Source organism: Neodiprion lecontei, chromosome 3 (genome assembly GCF_021901455.1).
Source record: "Neodiprion lecontei isolate iyNeoLeco1 chromosome 3, iyNeoLeco1.1, whole genome shotgun sequence".
NCBI classification, from domain to species: domain Eukaryota; kingdom Metazoa; phylum Arthropoda; class Insecta; order Hymenoptera; family Diprionidae; genus Neodiprion; species Neodiprion lecontei.
The window spans coordinates 37,569,449-37,594,002 of NC_060262.1; the positions used below are offsets into that span (position 1 = coordinate 37,569,449).

At 39.1% G+C, this 24,554-nt stretch overlaps 1 protein-coding gene across 5 annotated transcripts; it reads left to right on the forward strand.

Moving 5' to 3' along the window:
* The first annotated feature begins 498 nt into the window (after positions 1–498).
* LOC107225366 (influenza virus NS1A-binding protein) lies at positions 499–23,783 on the forward strand. 5 transcript variants are annotated; one of them, XM_015665806.2, is made up of 8 exons: positions 499–684; positions 18,820–19,058; positions 19,890–20,068; positions 20,382–20,580; positions 20,764–21,208; positions 21,524–22,053; positions 22,179–22,570; positions 22,684–23,783. In XM_015665806.2, the coding sequence occupies exons 2-8, from the start codon at positions 18,912–18,914 to the stop codon at positions 23,246–23,248; spliced, it is 2,457 nt and encodes an 818-aa protein (XP_015521292.1). In that variant the 5' UTR covers positions 499–684; positions 18,820–18,911; the 3' UTR covers positions 23,249–23,783. The 5 variants fall into 5 exon arrangements, with proteins under 5 accessions (XP_015521292.1, XP_015521289.1, XP_015521290.1 ...); XM_015665803.2 differs by lacking the exon at positions 499–684 and adding an exon at positions 709–1,176; XM_015665804.2 differs by lacking the exon at positions 499–684 and adding an exon at positions 5,198–5,369.
* Positions 23,784–24,554: the final 771 nt, after the last annotated feature.

Sequence of the window (24,554 nt, forward strand, 5' to 3'; positions counted from 1 at the left end):
ACTCGTACATTCTAATACAGAGGAAACAGGTGGATAAAAGTAGGATCTTTTTTTCTGGTAGAATTCCTTCACCCGGGTTTGATGTGAAACCGGTGGTTCTAATCATCAAATTCAAATAAAATAATACACATGAATGGCGTTCTATGATTAAACAAGATTCGTTGATGAAGAGAATGTAGAATGCAGATGGGGAGCCCTCGCAGCTTAGCCATTTCAAATTTCCCGCTGGACGCTTCTCGTTCGGTACGTCAGGTGAAGCGTGTGGTTCGCGACTTCGCCGAAAGGTGGAGATGCAATTCGACATCGACGGCGTTCGTTACCACAGGTGTGTGTGAGTGTCCACTTTGCGTATCTGAACTCGATTTCCGTACTCAATCAGCGCTGCCATCGGCGAAAAACTAGGGAATTTGTTGCGGACCGACCAGCGGCGCATGCGCGGAACACAGGCATGCACGTATGCAATACGCATATGTGTCGTGTAGCGATGAGTAAATAACCTGACGTGCGTAAACTGTTTATGTCGGCCTTCAATTATCACACCCTCGCGTGGTCATGTATGTCAATAATACAAGATACGACCTCGACTGAACAGCATGGAGCTCTGACGGTGAAGGAGGATCAATTTCGCCAGTAAACGAATCGCGCACTCCAGCCGGGCTTAATTAACCACCTCAGAAAATCCAGGTACGTCCAGCGAGCTCGGCGTGCGTAAATATTGCGTACCCGCGATTCGAATCATGCATTCTAACCGCTTCTGTACACGTACCGAACGTCGTCGTTGACAAAGGTAACAAGAAAAACACCGTGGGACGGTGTTTCGTCTTGTCACGCCTCGCACGTTGCCGCAAACACGCGTCGAGTCGTAGGCTTCGATATACTTTCGCCTTTATACCTCTGAGCCCCGGTGAATTTCAAATATCAATCGAATTTATCGTCACGAGTCTCGCTGAGAGGAGCGCGTCACGCATTGTCCAATTGTTTGAAAGCCGGCAGTTCGTTTTGGAAAGTATATTAACGCGCATCGGTAACCTTGTGGGTGAATTTTGCGTTCCGTTATTTATTTCGTCCGCAGTGAAATAGTTAAGTCATTTTTTCGCACTCGGCTTCGTATCTATACCCGACGCGACAACGGAACGAGTAATATGCCGCTGCGAACGAAGCCCATCGATCGCACAGGTAAGATATCTTAATCCAATAACCATTATAATACCTATATCTTTGCAAATACGATTTAGACTAGCAGCCTTTAGGGTTTATGGCGAGGAAAAGGTTTCCTTCCGCTGCATTTCTACCAGCGAATATCCGAGCCTCGTCGTTGTTACGTATCGCGTTGGATCATCCACTTCTCGACTTCTCCAATCGTCCTCTGTCCATTCTAATACATCATATTATACACAACGAGATAAATTGGTCAGCAAACATGTATGTATGCATCTACCTACCTGCTTACGCGCATATTTACAAGCAAACAAACCGACCCTCGCATCCATCGCTCGGTTTTATTCAAGTACCGACGTACTTGCTTACATGCCTACCGCATACATCAACACGTGGGGGTAGTCGGGAACATATTTCGAAGTTATATTCACCCGACCCTGACTAACGGGCTCCATATCCGGGAATACGCCTTCCATGAAATGCTTTCAAATTCAAGCCGTTCTTCGAAAAATTTGGAAAACGAATGCGCACGATTAATCATCTGACTGGAGGTCGGTTCATTGGTGGGTGTAAAGAGATTCAGAGTCTTCGATGTTAAGCTACATATTTGTTTTCGGTTCGTTGGAAGAACTTAAATTTCCGACCTGTAACCAGCTCCGTGTCAACATCGAATGCTCCAAAGCCTAGGCTTATTGTTAGGCTCTTAAGAAGCGTCGATACGAGAGCAAAGAAACGATACCGTTTAGTCAAGCTGTAGGAGGGAAGAATTTAAGAAGAACAAACCTCGACCTTTCCGAAAGTATAATATAATGGCATATCGATAAAACAACCGTCGTATCTGCACATCCACAACTGCAGCATTGGCTCGTTGTTATACCTGTAATAAAATGATCAAGCTCCCTAATTCCGTTTGTTCGTGAACGTTCAAACTTGGCAGAGGTCGTTAAAAATAAAAGGTTCGAAGCGTTTGGGAGGTACGGAAAAACACGGGCCCACGATATCGAATCATCCTGCAGCCGGTAGAGTGGCGACCGAATTCGGGGTGAAAAATTCCGCGAGAATTTCCCCGATTTCTAAAGTCCGTTTTTCAAATCCTGCTTACTGCAAACAAATCAGATGTTGTTATACATCGACCCACAATTATCAAAAAATGTTACAGTTACGTATGTATACTAAGTAATTAATCGATTTCGAACATAATTAAATATCGTATGTTCACGCGTCCGCGTCGCAATTATTGGAATTGCGTCTTGCACAACGCGAACTCCTACAATTCTAATCAAAGGATTATAGGTACTTTGTGGGTTGGATATTGATTGCCTCAAAAAATACTATAAATTTAAAAATATATTCTAAAATTAATCGACTTGTTGTAGAGATACAGTTTTCGTTGAGTTACCTGCGGCTTAGTTTAGATGGATGATTATCGAGAATATAGATTTAAAGAAGCGTGTTGGATATTCCCGAAGCTAAAGATCTTTAGTTTCAATTTTCAGGACGATGGTGCTAGTCTGTACCACCGAGAAGATCGTTTTAGGCGGACGTTCGATTTTCGAAATATTTCAGTTGTGGGCAATAGTCGAAGTGGGAGGAAATTTGGTTTGAGGGCTGGAGACGTAAGTGAGTAAAATGCATGGTATTTTATAGTTGGTGCAAAGTTTAGAGGAACGGCATGAAAGGTGGGAGAAGGATCAGGTAAATTTTTAAAATCAAACAATAAGCGACCCTTTCACGCCCACGCTGTCCATCTTGGTTGCCGTCCACATCTGTCGACCAACCGAATGTTCTAAAACGGGAAAAGCACGTGTTGGGGAAATTTTTGTGCCTTGATTTATTGTCTATTTCGAAAGTTATTTGCAGCTGCCGGACAGCGCGATACGGATCGACCTGGCTAGGGTTCGGCTTATCCGTCCTTGGAATTTTACAAAATTGACCTGGCCATGGTCATTACCGGGTTCGACGTGCCCGTACTTATTGTTAGAATTTTACGAACGGTCTAGTCCTAAACTCTAACGGTAGTTTTAGAATGAAACTAATCTGACAAATCTACTCATTTTTACACAAATGCATACGTCGCGACAACGTGAAAGCGATACGATACACACAATATTATGCCTCGTAATAAATACTTGTAAGATATTCAATTAGTCATTTATCCGAACAGTTCTGCTGCTTGATACATGATCGCGATACATGCCGAAGTAAATTTGACAGACATTCGAACCAGAGATATTCCTCTCCATAAAATTTCTCTCAGTTTGATGAAGTTTTCCTGATTTCCTTTCCGTCAATACCCATCGCCGGATCAGCTACCGTTCGGAAGATTCCGCGGCATCCATGCGCGTCTACTAAAAAATTTCAGAATGATCTACACGCCGGATAGTCGGAATCTATCGCAGCCGTTTTAGCCCCTGTTCACGCGTACCCTATAGTGCATTCGTACTGGATGCCACGTGAACTCCTACAACGCGAATTAACTAGTTATAGGTGGTTAGGTTTGAAACGAAGTTGATAGCTATCGACAGAATAACGGATATATCGTACAAGTTTACCGATAAAGTTGGATTCAACCGTAGAGTTATGGATACGTCTGTTCTCTTGGTAGGTGCGTGGACAACTGGTTTTTGGAATTAGAGCTTGGGAGAGGCAAGATTGTGGGAGAAGGTGGAAAGAAACCAGAACAAAACTCGTAAATTGCAGGATGTGGTCGGAAAAATGCAGCTAGGTACTTGGAAGGGAGAGAATAGCAGGAAGGATCGGACGTTGAAGGACCTAGCGAAAGTCGGAGAAAAGAGATGTGTGACAGTAGTGGATTTTGCGACGCAACAGCCCCGATTGCTCGACTTCTCTGCAAGTGTACCGTATGTTTTACGCTTTCACTGTTGCAGCTTGCGTTTTGCGTGCCTAGGAGACGCGGATTAGCCCAGTCGCTGTGTACGAAAAGAACATATGAAATGGCAATTTGCCGATACCATTATTTTCTTTTTTAAATCGCTGGCCGAGGATCATTGGTGATCTAAATCCAGAATATCGACAGATTATGCAGTAGCTTTTACGGCCGTTTTGAAGTTACGGTTTGAGGGGGTGCTCAAGTCAATTTCGACGTGTCGTATGTACCTCCGAATATCAAAGTCCACGTATCTCAGCTGCAAAAAAGGGCTTAACAACCCCTTTCTATACGCAATTCGAAACAAAAACTTTCCAACACATTTTCGTTTGACGCAGCAATAAAGAAACGAATTTGTATCGCGATTTCGTAGAATCCATGCCATTTCTTTATTTCTGCGTCAAATCAAAATGACTTACATTGATTTTATTCGGAATTTTATATAGAATGGAGCTGTTTGGCCCTTTTTTGTGATTCATAAATTCGAAGACACATACGTCAACGTAGAAATCGACCAGGGCACATCCCCTTAAGTCGGAAAATATCGATGGTAGAAAAAAAATTTTAGTAAAAATTTCTAAACAGGCGATTACTTATTTGACAAAAACAAATTTCTCCATACGTTCAAGATGCCGGAAAAAGCTAATGCAAAATCCGTTCTAAATTCTGTATTTGGACCGACGACCACCCCCCAATGGTGCAAAAAAAAAAAAAAAATTCATGGCATTGAAAAATTGCAATTTCAAGCGTACATTCCGACCGGAGACCGGCAACAAGAATCGTCTCGACGGTCGGCGGTCTTCCCTCTTTTCGCGACGATACGAAATCGGTCGTCTGCGATTTCCCAAATCAGACGAGACTCCCGAGTTCTACTCATCGCGCAGACATTGCAGACGACGCGACGGTATTTTCGCACGCAGGTCTCCTATTCCTTCCACCTCCTCGTCCGTCGCCCCCCCCCCCTCCCCCCCCCAAGTTTCGTCCTCGTCGAGAACCTTCCGTCGTCGTCGTCGTCGATTCGCCGTCCTTGTTTCGCGCGTATTGATCCGCCCCGAATCCAGTTTACCTCGTCGGAGGTTCTCGCTCTGGGCAAAGGAGAGAGGGATGGTGGGGTTAGGGAAGGGGAGCGAGGGGCAAACCGTAGTGCCGGTTGGACCACGTTGCCAGTCGAGAGAAACTCTTCGTTCGTTCGGCTCCGAAAGTTTCCAAATTGACCGGCTGTCGTTACCCGGCCTCCGCTAGTCGAGTGTTAGATGAATTATTTGGTCTTCCTTGAACCAACCGCACCTCGTTCCAGTCTTGTCGTCATTTGACGAACCTGGTGGTAAGTTTTATCAAAATTTTACATGGATTCGTGTTTCTCTTTTCGTTCTCGATGTTCGAACACGTGGATCATGGATCGTTGTCCACGCGGTCGGATAATCAACTTTTCATCCAAATTTGTTCGGGCTTGCGCGTGCATTTTTCAGAAATAAAATTCACAATCGATGTTCGGACCGGGAACTTTTCAGATATTGTTTTCGTTTGATTACGGTACATTATACACCATGCGAATTTGATACGCGGCATACCTCTAACAATAAATATTTTATAAGTGAACGTGATGCAAACTAGTCAGTTTACACGGTAATTGGCAAAGATTGCGACAATTGCTAACGACGATGTTAATTGTCACGATAGCGATGTACAGCTTTTGGTTAGCAATCCGTTATTCTTGCAAAGATTATAACCTTCTACTGTAAAAGTGTGCTGCATACTCGATAAAGATAGTAGACTCGAGTACGTACCGACTTTTTTTTTACTTTTCTTTTACCTTCTTTTTTAACGAGCTAGTAAATTACGACTTGCACACGGGTAGGTTGTTGAACGTTACGCTGTGAATGTTGTACAGAACAGCTGAAATAGTACGTTAAACTTTTAATCCGAACTACGTGTCAGGTATGTAATGTGAAAAGCTAAAACTGGAGCAAAGATACCGCGTAATCTTGTATTCTTCATACATGTACCGTTGTCGAGTGATTCTGTTGGTCAATTTTTTGATTGACGATTGCAGCAACAGCTGCTCGCATCACGTCGGCTTTGATCTCGAATCCTTTGAAATTTTCGATAAACGAATTGACGGAAAACGTGATGATTATCGTGCGGTTATCATAAATTACAATACTCAAACGCTTACTCCGCTCGCCAAACACAATGTTTCTGATTAGAACTCTGTCTCTCCGCCATCGCGTATCTTGATCTGTTATAAAAATCAAACGGAAGAACACGGACGACGCACGATCATTTTCACGATTTAATTCGAGCCTGAATCACTGTACGCATTGCCGTATGAATCGAGCGACGCTTGTTACATTACGTTGAAAAATTGAATAAACAAAAGGTTGATAAGGAAATCCACGTGCACTGATAGCGGTGCGCGTGAATCGATCGCGAATTCCATCTCGCGTGTAAACATGGAGGCAAAATTAGTTACGTATCTAAATTGATGCTATAAAATGCCGCGTTGCTTTATCCGGTGAAAAATAGAACGGTTCGTTGTTCCTAAGCTACGGAAGAAGACGAGAACGAGGAGAAAAAAAAAATGAGAATACGTCGACGCGTGTGGATGTGAACGCAAAATAAAAAAAAAAAAAAAAAACAGTTGCAGCCGTGGCAGAGTTTAGAAAGTTGTACGTACGATAAAAATACATGCAAAAATCTAATCTAATATCAATTTCTCAATCAATTTTCGATATATAAATTGTGGGTATTCTTCTTGATATGGAACCGAAGATTGATATTTCTCAAATGATTTATCATACTTGCAGCAATCCTTTTACAATGAACAATAAAAATTTTCGATATCTGTATAATCTATCGTCTTTAGCGAGCATATGATTATCAGTCACATTATGGCATTTGCGGTATTCATGATCCAGTTCGCGTAAGAGTTCAGAAAAACCACGAGTTTTTAACATCCTATTCGCAATTTCTTACGCATGTCGCGGGCGATGATTCGGGTTTCTTCCATTCAACGACCTTCTTCCCGTCATTCGAACTTCACCTCGTAATAGCGTGTAAGATTCGCCAGTCGTATCGCCGAGAAGCAATTGTCATATCCACGTGTTGAACATAAATTGTCAAGTTCGCAAGCCACGTGTATCAGCCTGTAAAATGACGTAATACGATCTCGACTGGCAGATATTATACGACTATCGCTGACCGACGAGTGTTGCGGAAACGCAGCTGAAACATGGATGCAAAATTTAAATTAACTAACGAATTTCGAAGCCGTATAACAAGATTACGATCCAATCAATCGCCGCTGCTTTTCACGACCTCGAATGATGGTCAATATCGAGTCTCGATTCGAATGAATTACCGCTAGATATATGTATAATAAAATATTTGCTCTCGAGATCGTCCGGGTATAATATCCTGGTAGATTGCAAGGCGAATGTTTGATCACGGAGATAAGCAATAGAATAGTCTGCTATAACCGTTGCCGAGAGTGGGGGTAAAAAATTAGAAGCGCCAAAATATAGAATTTCCAAATATGCATAAGTCTAATTCGTAAAATTAGAAAATTGTAGAAAGTCCGAGTACAGAAATTTGAAAATACAGAAAGTCGACAATTATCTAAGAGCAAGACGTAGAACGACAAAATCTAAAAAATGTATACGATTCTACATTTTGGCATTCTACATTATAACCACTTTATACTCGCCTTTCAACGTATGTTAAAAACTATAAATTAAGTTTTGGCTTCTTAAAAAAATTCCAATATCGTGGCCCTTCTAGTTTTTGACCCTCCTACTTTTCACCCCCACCCATTGACGACAAATTACGCAGTGATGAAGCGGGTAACGGAAACTATGATCGTCCAGGCAAAGAACCGACTTCTCGCATCCTACGCACGTCTGGATTCGTTGCACACGTCTGCTCGTTCCTTTTGGCGTATAATCGATGTTGTACGACACGTGCGATTTATGGATGCCTGCATCTATGTATTCAGTGGATGTAGATTTTGCTGACGTAATTCCTAGTGTGTACTCTAGTTTGCCAATAGAAAGGAACGAACCGGTGCGGATATTAGGACGGCTTTTTGACGCGTGGGCAGACCGGCCGAGCCCCCAAATCCATAATAGTAGATGAAACAGGTGTAGAGGCTGGAATGCCGGTTATATTTATCGAATAGAGAGCGCCGGATTTTCTTTTATTCTTCTTTTAACTCCTCGTGATTTTCCCGCACTCCGTCGACGGCTTCTTTTAGCTTCCAAATCGTTTTCTTTCTCTTCTACCAAGAATCCAGCTTCGTCTGCAACACTACGTTGCTTTTTTTTTTCCCCCTAACGACTTACTGTCCCGTTTCTTTTCTTATCCATTCTTTTTCGTTTTTCCCCTCAAATCTCTCTCGCTCTTTCTCGTCCACTTCGAGATTTTCACATGCCGCAGGTATATTATACACATCCGCGCCTGTTTGGCGCAGTTTTCTAGAAACGAGTGAAAATATCACGCAAAGATTTTCAACCTGGCTGAATCGTTAGTAACGCTAACGTAACGACAAAATAGTTTAAAAAACGTCGTTACCTTGCATTTTTTTAAATTATTCCGAACAAGTCTAGTTTGCAAAATTTATTTGTATTTTGTTGATATTACATCAATGGTTTACTGAAATTCAAACGATTCTAGAGTTGTGTGAGGTAACAACTTTTTTCAAAAACACATATTTGTTACGTTATCCTTACGAATTACGATCCCACGTAGATTTGACGAGGAAAAAACGAACCGCCAGCGACGCGCAGACTGGTATTTTAATCACAAGTACCCCCATTAATTGCTGTATTATATGTACATACGCTTGTCTGCAAGTCATCAACACCTCTGACATACGTTACACTTACGGTTAGATGTAAAAGTATGATACTCACGCTCTTTGCTTACAGAGACGAATACATGTTTATACGTCATTTGATTACATGCCTTTCACGCGTTAATTGAGGAGTCTGATACAGCCAGAATATGAAAGCAAATACTCAACATCACTTGAAATTAAATATTCTCGAGTCTTACGCGGTTAGGTTTATTCCCTTCTGTATTTACAGTCATCCTCTCGTTAGGAGGTCTCGTAACCCAGTCCTCACAGTCCACAGTTTGGCCAAGTGCTCTATTATTTTTTTATTTTTTTCTCCATCACCTTATCATTTTCCCCATGACTTGGCATCCTATTTTCCTTGTAATTATTGTTATTACAACGTTAAAATGAAAGGGAATGCAGTAAGGATAATAATAATAATTGATCGTAGTAATAAAACTTGATGAAATCACACCGTTCTCCGGGATCACACGACGGTATAATTTCGCTTCAGCTTTCGCCAATGTCATCGACACATGCATATAATATGCGTCGAACTTTCTTCATGTTTCTTCACCTAGATTATATCTTTTTTTTTTTTAATTTTTTTTTTTTTTTATCATCCGTATCACCGTCGATCGTGCATTGCATGCACCGACACGCGCGTACTCTTTTGATCTCCACAGATAGCCAGCTCGTCGTATCGTGTGTAGGCCATTGAAGGAACCGTCGTTGTTTCGATTCTAAGCATCTCGTTGCCAAGCCCATTATAGAGAGTCACTGACCGCATTCACGATAGACGTCGAGGTAGATCGTCGTGTAACCGTGCCAATTGGTCTGCAGTCGATTCTCGTCGCGAGGGCTGCCTCCTCGACTTTGCGACGACGAACAAGGAACGCGCTAATGCTAATGCTGATGCTAATGCTAATGCTGATGCTAATGCCAATGCTGACTCTGCACGCGCCTACAAATTTTCTCCACGTCGGACGAACCTACGCAACATGTGACAACATGTACGGATGCCTTTGATTACGGGAGGAATGCCCCTACAAAGTAGTTATCCTTCGAGATGAGACGCGCCGATCAGACGCGAAGATTTAAGTCGAACCGTACAAAGCGAATGCAAATATTACGTTAAGCAGTTGCGAGAGACAACAATTACGTATATTTATATTAATCATCGTAAGTAATTGCTTGACGTAAGCCTTCTGTTCTCAAAGTGAAAAACGGACGATATTTCCGACACATCGGTATGGTGTAAAAAAAAGACTACAGCACTTTATGGGTAGCACGATCAAAATTAATGTTTTTCACAATTATTGATAAATTTTTACCGATACAGCAGTTGTTCAATTTAAGAGATGAAAACACAAAAAAATTTCAACGTCGGATAACTTTGCCAAAATTATACAGATGCGATAATATTCAATAGGTGCATACATGTACACTAGTCGCTTTTTTCCCGATTTTCCCAGCATTTTACAACGGACAATTTTACTCCTGTTACGCGTTCAATCAAGGACACAGTTCTCTGTACATAAGCCAGGTATATATTCGACCAATCGCAAATTCCCGGATATATCTCTCTGTTCGGTCGGATTAAACCAGTTATATTCACAACGAAAAATTACGAAGCGTGACTGCAGCGGTTGCGTAATTTCAAGTCCTGATAGGACCTCTATTAGGTTTCTGTTTGACTGATGAATCACATTAGGTTCGACTTCCGCTCGCCTATGGAGATTGCTGAAACGATCAAAATCTGCAGATTAATTTCTTGTCATCTCCAGTTTTCACCGGTCAGACGAATTTACGCAGCGTCAGTGTTCAGAAATAATTGGGCTAATTATTAAGTCGATGGCAAAATTGTTGAACAGACTATACATTATTGGACTTGCTAGTCATTCTTAACAGATCAACAATTGACGACTAAAATGCTTCTTCGCGTTATATTATATGCGTGAAATCGTTAAATTGCCTCGTGGACGTCGTTCCTATCATTCTTAACTTCTTTTTGTAGAACTTTGGATAATTCTGTTGATAATTTTACATTATTCGGCCAGATAAGCAAGTACGTACATGACAATCGCACGTGTATTCACGGTTCATTACTATTTTTGTCTTTCAAACGAATTCTAACGATTCTCCTTCTTTCGAGACCCTTTATTATATGCATCCGCTCTGTGCTTTGGTTTAATTTTCGTTTACTTCTTGCCTCCTTTCCATCGCGGAGGAAGATAAATTGGCAACTGAAAGATGGAGGAGGAGAGGCATCTTATTTTTAAATATATCACTAGATCAATTTTACGGGTGATTATGCTGGAGTTAAAGGCTGTCTAATTTCTACAATTTCTTACTAATTGATTTCATTCGCATCAAAAGAAAAATCCAAGAATCCAAGCAGAAATGATGATAATAGTCAACTGTTGATTTTCCATATCTATTGTTCTGTCAATATATATATATATATATATATATATATTACACATACATATACCTAGTACAATTATGCGGCGTGTAAGCAAGTGTCTCAGGAAATTTGTGCCCGGTTGTTGGCCGAAGGCCAGTTAGACACTGTTTTATTACGTCATACGAATGGAGGCAGGTCACGTTTATTAAATTCTAAACAAATTGCGCACAAATTGACGTACCGTGGCCGTTCGCTTGAGGGAATACATGTATAATGTATATTACGTGTAATATTTCCTTCGATAGTCTTATCATAATATATTAGTTCCTCTGAGAGACCCTGTCGAATGTAATTTAGTTGAACGCAATTCGCTTATGCCTATATTCATATAGTATAATAAAGTTCCGAGGCCACTTGGCAATCGTACGGGGATTTTCACAATGGATTTTCTTTTTCTAACACAGTGCAGAAGCTTTTCGCCGACATATCGTGCCACTTCGTATCTTCTAATTCGTTTTTCATTCCTCGTTCTTTCTTTTTCGTCATGTTTATATGCGAGGTCGTTGAGAAGCTATTATATATTATCATATATTTGGGAGAATTAAATCACGTTCGTACTGATATACGCGTTTGTAGATTTTAGACAACTAGGCACGTGGAGGTAATAAAATTTTCCGGCTTGAAACATTCTTATCTTCGAATTATGCATTATACCAATACACATTTTCGTGTTAAGCACTCTAACAATAAGTATTGGCGTACAGCGAAAAGTTCTTTGGGTCTGCTCAAAAACGTTTGTTTCAATAAATTACTCCTTGATCGATAAACCAGAGTACTGACAGCTGATCTCGAAGTCACTAATTTTAAGAAAAAAAAAATCAAAATCGTTGAAAAAAATTGCAAAATAAAAAATCGATGTTAAAAGAAATTATACATTGTTTTACAAGCTAGAGCCGCGATTTAATAAATTGAAATTAAACAGACGTAAAAACTTTTTCAAATACTCGATTCTAAGCAGTGATTTAGTGAAATTGGCATTTATATATAATTTCGCATTTTTCTGCAGCAATTAGTTGTAAGCAATCGGTAGAAAATTTTAATTAAAATATAAATCTGTTCTCCGTGTCCCTAATTTTTTTTTTTTTTTTTTTTTTCATCCATTATTCGCACGAATAAACCGAAAGCTTACGTCGAGCTTCGATGAAGTTTCGTAATTTATAACGATTAAAATAATGCAAATTGGTTTGCGCCAAAGTGGGAGCTTCTTTTTCCGCGCAATTTTATCACGTAATCCTTCCGCAGCGCGACCGCGAGTCAACAACTGGTGCCTATAACACGATCCTAAACCGCAAAACTGAAGAACTGCGTCGACAATATTATATATGTAATAATAACCCTGTACATAGACATAATATTTGGACCAGCCAGATTTCAGTATCCGCATTACATAATGTCTATATGCATCATCGTTCAGTCTCAGTCTCAGTGAGAATACAGTAACTCTCATGGTAATATTTAGATTTTAACAAGTGACGATGTACTAAAAATATTGCTGTAGGTATTTACTCCACTTTGCGCGCATCATACACTCGGAGCGTGTAGGTACTGTTGGTTAACCTCTATTTTTCGCACTCCTAGTTTACCTTAGATCATACTATTACACGTACATTGCACGTTAATTTTTATTTGACAGGTAATCTTGCCCACCCATAAAATTATAAATAGAATCTCCTCTTTTTTTTTACATTCCATTTTGGATAGGTTTAAATCACAGGCAGTTTGTACCGGGTAAACTTTTTTTTCATAGCCTGTGCGTAACGCAGGATTTTGTATACAGTTCGCTTTATAAAATTGCTTTACAGAACGAAAGGCGAAAAAAGAAGAATTCAACTTTCAGCTCGTACTTACCGGATAGAACCGGTCGGCTAATCAAAACTGATTCAACTTGAGAGAATTAACTCTGTTATTATAATACGTCATTCCTCCAGCTGACTGAACGTGATATTCTTGTTAAAAAATGTATGATATAAAACTAAATTTTATTTTCGTCGGTAAAAAGAATAGCGGAAAATTTCTCGAGTGCTTAAAATATTATATATGTATGCGAATAGTTGCGTAATAAGAAGTTACACTTAATGATATGTGTATTACTCACTCGAGTGTCAATTGCCTACTACGTACGTAACGATATTACGGATATTGTGGTGAACATAAAAACCCTGCCGAGGTCGTGCAGGTTTTCATTATACATCATGTTGTCATTCTACACCTTACAGTAACAGTAATTTTTCATTGGGCATTGAAATTTGCTCGAATGTTTTCAGCAAAAAGTATTGAAAAAATGAATCCTGCTGCTGCGCTTCATTTTTAGTTCGACAGCCAGAAAACGACAAAATTAAGTAAACGCATATCATTAATTTATCACGTTTTATGAAACGCCCGCAAGAGGAAACAGAATTTTTGTCATCCTTTCCTTTTTCCACCGAATCTGCCGATTTGCGGTTCCAACCTCGTTGATTTTTGTTAATTCAATTTTATTTCATAACGTTTCACACTCGTTGCTGTTTTTTTTTTTCTCTCCGCAATTCAATTTCACGGCAAATATGAGAAATAAAAATTTCCGGGATTTTCAAGGAAACTTATTTCTTTATTTATTCATTTTATGGCAAACTACTTATTTTCGCGGATAGCGAATTCGATACACTTGTACACACGCTTAGAAAACACATGGATAATCCGTATACACCGATTACCTATCTGGTATGCAATGAACTATATTGAGAGCCGGTCAAGAGAAGCCATTCGCCTTCACCTTCTTGTGACATTGAGACCAGTTTACAGCTGGGAATTACTTATTACGTCGTAGCTAATAACCACCCAGCATCGCACTGTCCGCAGTGCTAAATAATAATACGTTAAGATAAAATTCTTGGCTACATAATCGGTACGTCTTTTGTTTAACATGAAATATCAGAGCGGCTTTGCGGTTCTTTGACGTAGCATCTCTGCTCGCCTCACATCTTATTTAATAACATTCGTTCAGCGTGAAAGAAGTCTTCTACACTTCTTTTTCACGGACGACTCGTTAAGCCGTATTTTTATGGTATACGTAAAATTTTGAAGCAGTTTATAACTACGGCAAAAATGAGGTAATGAATAATACGTTGCTGCAATATACGCTTTATTGTTAGTCATACTTTGGAAAATAAGAAAAACATGTAGATTCACTCACGCGTTGTACTGCGTACGAATTTGATAATTATATTTTGGTAAAGAATTTTTTTCTTTTCTTCCTGTTTACGAAAAATATCATATACCTGAAATTTGATTTATTTTATTAATCGATCGTCATGAATTGATGACGCGTAGTATAAATTATACTCTCAAACGAACACATTATCATCATTTTATGGCAAACAATGATTCGCGGATTTCGACTGCTAGCTTCTGGTATTGTAAAAAAGTTTTCATCTTCGATTCGAATTTTGTGTAACAAATTTTGAAAACTTGAAGAAAAATCTTCCTCGTTTCAAAACTGTATTAAAATTTTATCAAAACTTCCATCGCTCTTTAAATGAAAGTTCAATTTTAAAGTCTTATTCATTGACTCAGCGTTTCAATTATAATACATACATGAAATTAGACGGAAAATTGCTTGACTTAATGAGTATCAGTTTCTCAATATCTTTAAGAAATCTCAAACTGTTTCGTCACAGATATAAAGCTATCTTATTTCTAGATTAAATCGTTCTTTTTTTTCATACTCAACGCCGCATTCCACGTTACATATATACGCGTGTAACAAACTTGTGTATCTACGCGAAAAGACGTAACTGAGTGATATTACATCTTACGAGTATTATGTTGCAAAAATTAACGTCATGCAACTAAACGCGGCTCTATCTTGGTCCTCGAAGCGTATGAATCCAAGCTTTTTGCACGGATTATTATTTTTTTTTTTTTTCAAATGATCGGTTCTATTCGTTCGGTCAGAATCTGCAGTGATCCAACTTCCGGTCGTTCATACGAGTTGGACAAATAACGATAGAATCACAAATTCTGCATATAAATAGTTGGGCTATGTGGGACGGATGAATCTGATGCTACGTCGATTTATTAAATAAATTATTGCATTTTTTCTTTAACGATGACTTATATTTTTCAATTTCTCCACAACCGATAGGCTAACAATAAAATCTTCACCTCAAGATTAATTCTTGATCGGAGAATGACAAACCCAGTTGTTGTTTTTTTTTTCCATAAATACGCCGCATGAACCAGAAAAATGAATCCAGCACTTTTGCAGAACCGATGTTGATACAAAAAGATCGATATCTTCCGTCTTCTCCCTTCTTTTTTTTTCATCTTTTTCAAACTAATTAACGCTATCGAGTCAATCCGTTAATCAAAATCCTGGATTATTATAAATCCAGAGTAGTTATATGTAACATTCGTCAATCATCATTTATGGTAATTATCAAACATTTATACGTTATCACTGTTTTAATACCTTACTTAGCACTTGTCAGTTCAACACACTTCTGTTGATTTAATGCAGCTAAAACAATGTTGAATTTGAAAATACGTATAAGAAAATGTTCTCGTCAATATCAATTTCTGTCGTAAAATTGTACGTATGTTAATTATTGTGGTGTGGTAATTGTGTTTCCTCAAAAAAAAAAAAATTTCATTTTAATAAAAATAGAAATAGAAAAGCTGAACAAAATTCACGCCCGATCGGATCAACAAATCAAACATAAACGAAAATTGTGTACCTATAGATAACACTGCCTTGTATCTAGTTCTCGTGACATTGATGATATAAATCTCGTCGTCGGTGCGGAGAATAATTCCTCCCACCAATCGAATTTACAGGTCACCTGCGTGTTTTTTTTTTTTTTTTCTTTTTTTTTTATCGTTTCTTTTCTCTTGTCCACCTCCCTCCAACTTAGCGTCATAACGTACATTATATTCGTACGTACGAACCGAGACTCGCGTCACTTGAGATCAAACAGTTGTCTCGTGCCGTTCGTATTCACTTTTCTCAATTAACGTTACGTGGTATACCTAATAACACCGTAATATTGTCGATATTTTTTTTCTTTCGCTCGGCGCAAATGAACTGGTGGCTCACTTACATCATTTATGGTTCTTCCAATCACTTTCTAATATGAGAGAATAACTTGGACAAATCAATTGTTTGCGATCTTGATTTACAATTTTCATAAAAAAAAAAAAAAAAAAATTGTAAACCGTGTGAATTTTTCCACAGTGTGAAACTATCGAGATATTGCGTTACAAGGTAATTAAAATGAAACTAAAATAAAAAAATTAGTCACGCAATCTTCGTCTGAAAATATTGTGTAAGCTCAATTATTTATTTCCGTATAATATTGTCAAGTAATGTGATGTATTACCGAAAAGATCGTAAAAACTCGAGGTTGATGCGGAATAACAGCGCGATACCGCGATGCCGTATAATCGTCGCGTGATAAAGAGACCCGGATTCATCATTTTTAGTCTCTTCAGTCGTTCGTCGTCCATGCGAAAGACGTTAAATTTTCGCAATATATGTTGAAGCTTCGGCAGCCTTATCGACCCGGCCGCGATTCGCGGACTAATTTTACTCCATTATCATCATTAGCTGCAGTCGCTGATTATTACCTTATTCCTGACAAAAGAAAGTATGCAAATAGCTAATGAAGCAGCATTGCAGACCGTAATCAAAACCGCTTCGCATTACTTTTATAAACCGAATAAATAACCATTCTTTGCAACCAGCACGGTTCTAACTGCGATATGTATACGGATTGGATGATAACGCTGCTTGGGCGAAAACCACAAAATTACATTCAAGACCGGAAATAAGTAGAAACTACGTCGCAAGAATCCTCGCTCATTGTACTAATTAAATTAAACTAAAAAAAAAAACCAATCTACATGCATATTTCCTTAATCGCTGCGGCAACGTGATTACTTTGCAAAAAAAAACAAAACTGCGCAGAGTAACTGTTGCAAGACCTCTGCGTCGAAAAATGAATGATCGTATTATATTGCTTATACTTTACAGGAGGTAAGATTTGCCTAAAACCCCCTGAGTAAATCTTCTGGTCAATTGTAGCTAATATTGCAAGGTGGCATATGATTTATGCGAAAATTCCGCGAAATCTGTTTACAACCGTTACATAATCGCTTATTATTCCGTACCACAGGTTGAAGGATTTCTCGTACAAGTCTGTTTTAGATTCATTGAAACTATAACACGTATCGGTGTTAGTACGACGTAAAAGCTTGAAAAGCAAAGGATGAAAATTGCCATTTTGCCAAATGGAATACGGCGATCAATCATGCGAAGTTGTGAATCGAGTTCTTGTTTCTGATAATGCGCGCGTCTCACCGAAACGCGAACAGCCGCGTCGAGAATTATACCGATGTGTTTGTATCGTGATTCCAATGAACAGCACTAATCGTTTTTCATGGTCGTGTTGATTTTGTCAAAATCATTTGGGTCAAGGTCTGCCGATCATTTTGTCCCGTTCGCTTTTACCGCGATGGCTGATCGCGTGCCTGAACACCCGTGACAAAGTTTAGTCAAGTGAAAACGAAGAGACAAGCAAATTTATATGCTGCTTATTATTATTGTTGTTATCATTATTATCATTATAATTGTCATTGTTAATATTATTACGTGAAGGTACTCATGTTTGTATGTACACAGATTTGCCGCGTATAACATTCTTAAGATAGCGTGTGTAATGATATATGTGTTGTGACGGAGGGAAAATTGTTGTGTATTTGAAAACATTGATAACAGCTGGATACTCACTGGCTATCTAATGAAGTTTGACTGTATATTATATACCGTATTTATTCGCATTAAATCTTGAAAAAAAAACTTACGGCTGACCATAAATTTCATAGTCCAATTGTAATTTCTTGCACCACGTCTTGATTCTCAGGATAACTCAGACGATTATTGATGGATAAAATATAGTGATGAAGTTATATATGAATGGATTTTGTTATTGAAATCATGACGATTCATCGTTTGTACGATCTGGCTGATTTTTTTAAAGACGTTTTTAATTAGGTAAGCTTAACAGACTCATCAAAGACATGATGAATATAATAGGCAAAACACTGAACTTGCACTTCTAGTCTTTGTCCAATTCTGATGCGATAGACACGTGAGTCTGTAGCTTCGTTATTGTTTTCTCATGATAAGCTGAAATGGTTATTATCGGCCAGCGATATGTGTGTTATATGTGTGATCGATCAAATATTGTGTAAACGTTGAATATGTATCGCTATGTTATTTTTACGACACTTGTCTGAGAATTTTCTTCTCGGCCTGCATTTCAACAGACTTCCTTATTTGTTTCATTTAGAGTAATCCATTTCCCGTTATGTTTGATCCAACCAGGCGTGAGTTATACCCACAATTTATTGGGCTCGACCGTTTCTTAGTATGCCTCATTCTTCAGGCATCTGTAATTCAGCTTCTCTGATTGTGACGTTTTCTTTGTTTTTCAGAGGAGCTATCGCAGCGAGAAGCAGAAAAGGGAGAACTTGAGCCTGAACCTCCTAGCGTTGAGTCCAAGTCTAAATCTAAACTGAAAGACAACATGGTTTCGTCAGTTTCTACCAACCCAGACTCGGAGGGTCTCAATGACTCTGTACTGGAACTGCAAGACGAGCGTCACCCTCAGTTGACGCTGGCTTCTCTAAACATGATGCGTAAAAATAGACACTTTTGCGACGTTGTCTTACATGTAAGTTGGATCAATTGAACAAACAACTCGACCACCATACATCATTGGAACATTGTTTTTGTCCCATCATTCATATTTATTATACAACGTCGGTGTTCCAATAATTGGCCAAACCTGGGCGCAGTCTAGCTGATGTATGTCTGAAACAACGTATTACTACTCCATTGATTCTAGGTTCAATCACAGATCTTCCACTTAAAATCACTTTTTTGACAAATATTTAGCAAACCTTCCTCACCCCCAATAATTTGAAGTTGCGGAAGCAATTGATACATCTTATTCATATTATGGCATATTGTCAGTCTAAATTCAAATGCAAACTATTCTCTTCTTGTATATGTCAGCGAAGCCATTTACCAATCTGCCAAATAAAAATGCTGAGAGCCTCAAGTCAGTAAAAGTGTATAGCGGGGGTCAAATCGGTAAACCTATAATCAAATTGTGAGTAGGAAAAATTATAGCTGAAAAAATTTAACGCGATTCAAGAAATTGTACCGGGATTTCTTTTCCTTTCTTAATCAGTTGAACCATTTCTGTATAGCTGATCAAATTAACGTCTTATCAATTTTTTTACAACATTTTACTTGAATCGAACTAAAGAAAATTGGATTAAGTAAGAAGTCGGGCTCTGCAACGAGCCCGCGGGCAACTCGGACGCAGTTCTGTCGCCAACTAGGTATTTGAAAAAAAGATTTGTTCAAATTTAAAAACACTCGAACTTATGAATATACATTAGCCCGTTGGAGTTAACGCGACTGTGTTTTTGGCTTGGTTTTGGCATTACGATTTGTGGTTGGGTGACACACTAGGGCCGTGTATTGCCCTCTGCAGGTCGGCAGTACCGAAGTTCATGGACACAGAGCTGTATTGGCAGCAGTCTCCCCGCATCTGTTTGAACTCTTCAGTGCTGATAAACAAGGGAACAAGGAACCCAGAGTTACCTACAAATTGAATGGAGGATTCGACAAGGTCGCTCTGCAAAAGCTGGTTGATTATGCCTACACTTCCAGGTGAGCTGACCACTTTTATTCACCCCTTCTTTTCATTTCTGTGCACAATTTTGTTCGACCACCTGAATCTGAATTCTCATGCTGTGTAATTACTTAATCGATAGATACTTTTGGAAAATACTGGTGAGTATGTTACGAGTTCGTTGTTTTCATTTGTCATCCGTATCCTCAACTACTCTCATATATTTAACTATATGAGCTTCACCGCCTTCACCATTTTTACTATACGTAGGGTATTCTCTAGAATTTTTATATCTCACAAACGACTGTAAAGTTACATATTACTGACATTTTTTGAATCTAAAATTTACAGGCTTGAGATACTACCATCGCAGGTGAAATCAGTCTACTTGGCAGCATGGCATTTGAAAATGGAGAGGGTTTCGGCACAATGTGCCGCTCATCTTTTGCATTATCTAACACCAGGTTCATGTCTGGAAGTTCGCGCTCTTCCAGGAATAACCCAGAATGAGGATTTTGCAAAAAAAGTCGATGCTTACATAAGAGACCATGTGAGTAACAACGAATACATTGCTCCAGATGTTAGGATTTTGAAAAATGGCCAAACGGATACGCGTCTATAAACATCCTGTCGACAGCTGCGTGATTTTATTCTACGCCTCTGTCGAAAATGATGTGCCCCAAACTAAATCGGGTTCCAGTTCTAATACATGCCATTGTTACCGAATTTCCAGTTTGAAGCTGTCTGCAGCAGCCCCACTTTGTTGTCGTTGCCCTGCGTGAAAATCGAGGTCTTGCATCAAACTGTTCAGGAAATGTCATTGGTGAATGGAACGAGTCTTTGCCACTTGGTATTGGATTGGGTGAAGCGATCTCTGACAGACTCTACCAGCTTGACCGTGGATCATCTTACGCAAAAAACATACTTGTTGTATCTTGCCCTGGATAATAGCCTGCAAGATTGCACGGATTTACCTTCAGGCGACGTTAGCGATACTGACATTGTTCAAGATTATAAAAAACTTTCACTGAAATCGCAAGCACAATCCAAGGGCCGCAGGAAGGGTCCGTTGCAGCCAGCTAAGCCAAGAGTTCTTATCTACTCGAGAGATATCGGAGAGCGGATCGAGTCAGAATTGGAACCAGACTGGAATCTCATAGGAGCAAGTAAAGTTGGTGGTAAGAAAAAAATTATTTTTACAAAGTGGTAACTGATTAATAGTTATTTTAAGAGATAAATAGACGTTGTTAATATGAAATCCAGCTTGAGCCGCTCAAATTTAATTCATTAAACGTCTAAGCAGGTAATCATTTAAAGCAACTACTTCCTGAATGGTAAGCCTGCTAATTTAACCACGTAGCTTGTAGAGTTTTTCTTTATCCTAGTTATATCGATCATAACTTAAGAATAGAGACTCAACATCAACTAACGTCTTTTTGATTCATTTCTCATGTAAGTTCTGTAAGTTCTTTGAACGTTAATTACATTTCCAGAACATGCTTTCTTGGCCATTGTAACTCTGGATGGAAGACTGACCACACTGTCGGTACAACTTCGACTCAACACACCATCATCGCCATCTCCATTGGCAACTCCAGAAATTGTAGCTTCTAAAAATTGTTTTGCAAACGAGCCCGAGTTGTATTGTGCTCTCCCAACAATGAAGGCAGGAAAATGTGCCGTTGGTTGTGCCAATTTGAATGATACGTTGTTGGTCTGCGGCGGTTACGATAGGGTTGAATGCTTGAAGTCTGTGGATCAGTATTTGCCAGAATCAAACACCTGGCAGGTACTGTCGGGAATGAGGGAAGCCAGAGGTCGATTTGGAATCGCTGTCGTTAACGGAAGAGTTTATGCAATCGGTGGGTCAAATGGTTCTACGGAACTTGCTACTGTCGAAGTTCTCAACCCTGAGGCTGGATGGAAGTGGTCAGCCGTTGCAAATCTTCCTTTGGCTAGGTCAAATTCGGGTGTCTGCGCTTTGGGAAGCCAGATTTATTGCATCGGCGGATGGAATGGTCAGGTGAGCAAAAGATACCTACAAATTGAACTACAACTATTTCTTCTCGATATTCTAAATTTTTTCTCACATCTGTAGGAGCAGCAGTACTATACAAGAAGAACTTTAAAAACTTTAATTCGTTATAGGCTGGTATTAAACAGTGCGACGTCTTCGATCCTGAGACAGGTAAATGGTCAAGCATCGAACCACTGCGAACTGGAAGATACCAGGCAGGAGTATGTGCATATCAAGACCGCGTCTACGCAGTAGGTGGCTGCGATGCGTGGAACTGTTTGAATTCTGTGGAAATTTACAACCCAGAAGAAGATACGTGGTCAGTGGGACCACCTCTCATATCAGCACGTCGAGGCTGCGGTCTTGCTGTCTTCCGCGGTCGACTTTACGCCGTTGGCGGATCTTCTGGGACGCACAGTCTCACGACGACGGAAATATTCGACCCTGAAGAACAAGTCTGGGTACCAGGACCGAATCTGGCTACACCGAGAGCTAATGTAGCTGTCGCAGTTGTCGGAGACAGGTGAAATTTTTATAGTCGACGTAAAACTTTGTTTGCATTGCAAAAATACGCTATCGCGGTTACTCTGAATTTTTATTATGACAGCAAATAGTAAGATTTTTATGTACTTACAGGTTGTACGCAGTATGCGGATTTTCTGGCAAGAATTTCTTGAATTCCATCGAATATTTGGACGCTCACAGCAACGAGTGGACGACGTTCGTACCAAAGTCCGACGGGACAAACACACCCGCAAGCTCACTGCAGAACAGTTTTTCAGATCCTAGCTTGAATGGTAATGAAAAGAACGTGATGAATATCAGCACGTCGAGCAACGCAAGTGATTCGAGTATGATCAGCGAGAAAAATGGTTCCGTGTATGGTTCCGGAATGGAATCATTGTCCAATTTTCAAAAAAACACCACTACCACAAGTTTTGACACAAATGTAAATGCTACGGATGAGTCTGAGCAAGACTCCGTCACATCGAGTGATGGCACTGCTGCAACTAATGGTACTTTAAAAAGTTCCGATGCCGTCGTTACTACCGAAGCAAATCCCGAATCTCCGATGATTCCGCATACGACAACAAACGGAACTACGGTAAATACGGGTTCTGCGAGTACTGCTAATGGTATACATGATCGAAAAATCAGCAGGGCTGATCTCGCGTCAAGTAATGGATCTCAAGAATTCTAAATGCATAATGATTGTTGGTTTTTTAAGTCAGATGAATGAAAGTATAATAAAGATAAATGTAACTCTGATTATTCTCATTGCATCTAATATGCGGTGGAAGAGCGAATGATGCGTAGGAGCGAACGTGACAGTTTTCTTCCTTTCTTTTTTAAAAATATTAATATTATTATTATACGTAAGGAGAATAAAATAAATTGAAGAGAAAAAAAAACAAGAACGAAATAAAAAAAATTTCAACATCATCCGTGCCATACAGTATGTAAAACAATCCTTTGCGTATTTTTATTCGACAAAAATTCCATAATTTTTGCGGAAAACATGAAATAAAATTGGGTCCACAGATTTTGTATATAATATAATACTATCCACCATATAATACTACCAATTATTAATGTTACGTGGGTGATAGGGTTTACAAAGAAACTCTTGTGAGGCAACGTGAATCAGCAGCAATAATTTGTCAGCCTCAAAAATACAATGGAAGTATTTTTAAATTAATAATATACCTGCGTTTGTCTACTTTGTTTTAACGGTACCTATGAATTTGATGTTAAAATACCTGAAAATCACTCCTAATCTTAATCAGCAAAATATTTCATATTATATATTCGTTGTTTGGTAGATACTAGACTACGATATATTTAAAAAAGTATACAAATATATTATATATATATATATATACATATACACATACGTACGACAGCATACATATGAAAGAAAATATATTTTTGAAATAATTAAAACGCGCTAACACGCCGCCATAGAATTAAAGCAGGTTACAAACTGAATTCTTTTCGACTGTTGTACCAAATTGAATGGTTACTGTTATATCAAGACATTTAAAAAATTGAAAAATGAAAAAAAATATCCTATGCCCTAAGATTATCTATAATAAAGAATAAACTTGAAAAGAAATTATATTTTCTGTTCACTTTGTAACGAGCACTTTTATTACAGCCCACGTTGGGCGACATTTTGTAACGCGAGAATTTCGAGGGATAAAAAGATAATGTGCTCGGTTACCCTACGGCGCAGTTACTAACCTGAATAATTAGATATAGAGAGATAAGAGAAGGGAAAGATACGATTGTTGGGCGCCAGACGCACATGCGTCAGAAAATAGATAATTAGAGAAAAAGATAAAGGTAAAGGTAAAGGTAATAGATAAAGGTAAGGTCAGGTTCTACGACGGTTTTGCACAGCTTGATTTTTGCACAGCAATTACGATAGATGCGATAATTAACAATATTTACAGCCAGAGAAAAGTTAAGCGAGAGAGTTAACAAATAACGGAACGTTTTTCGAA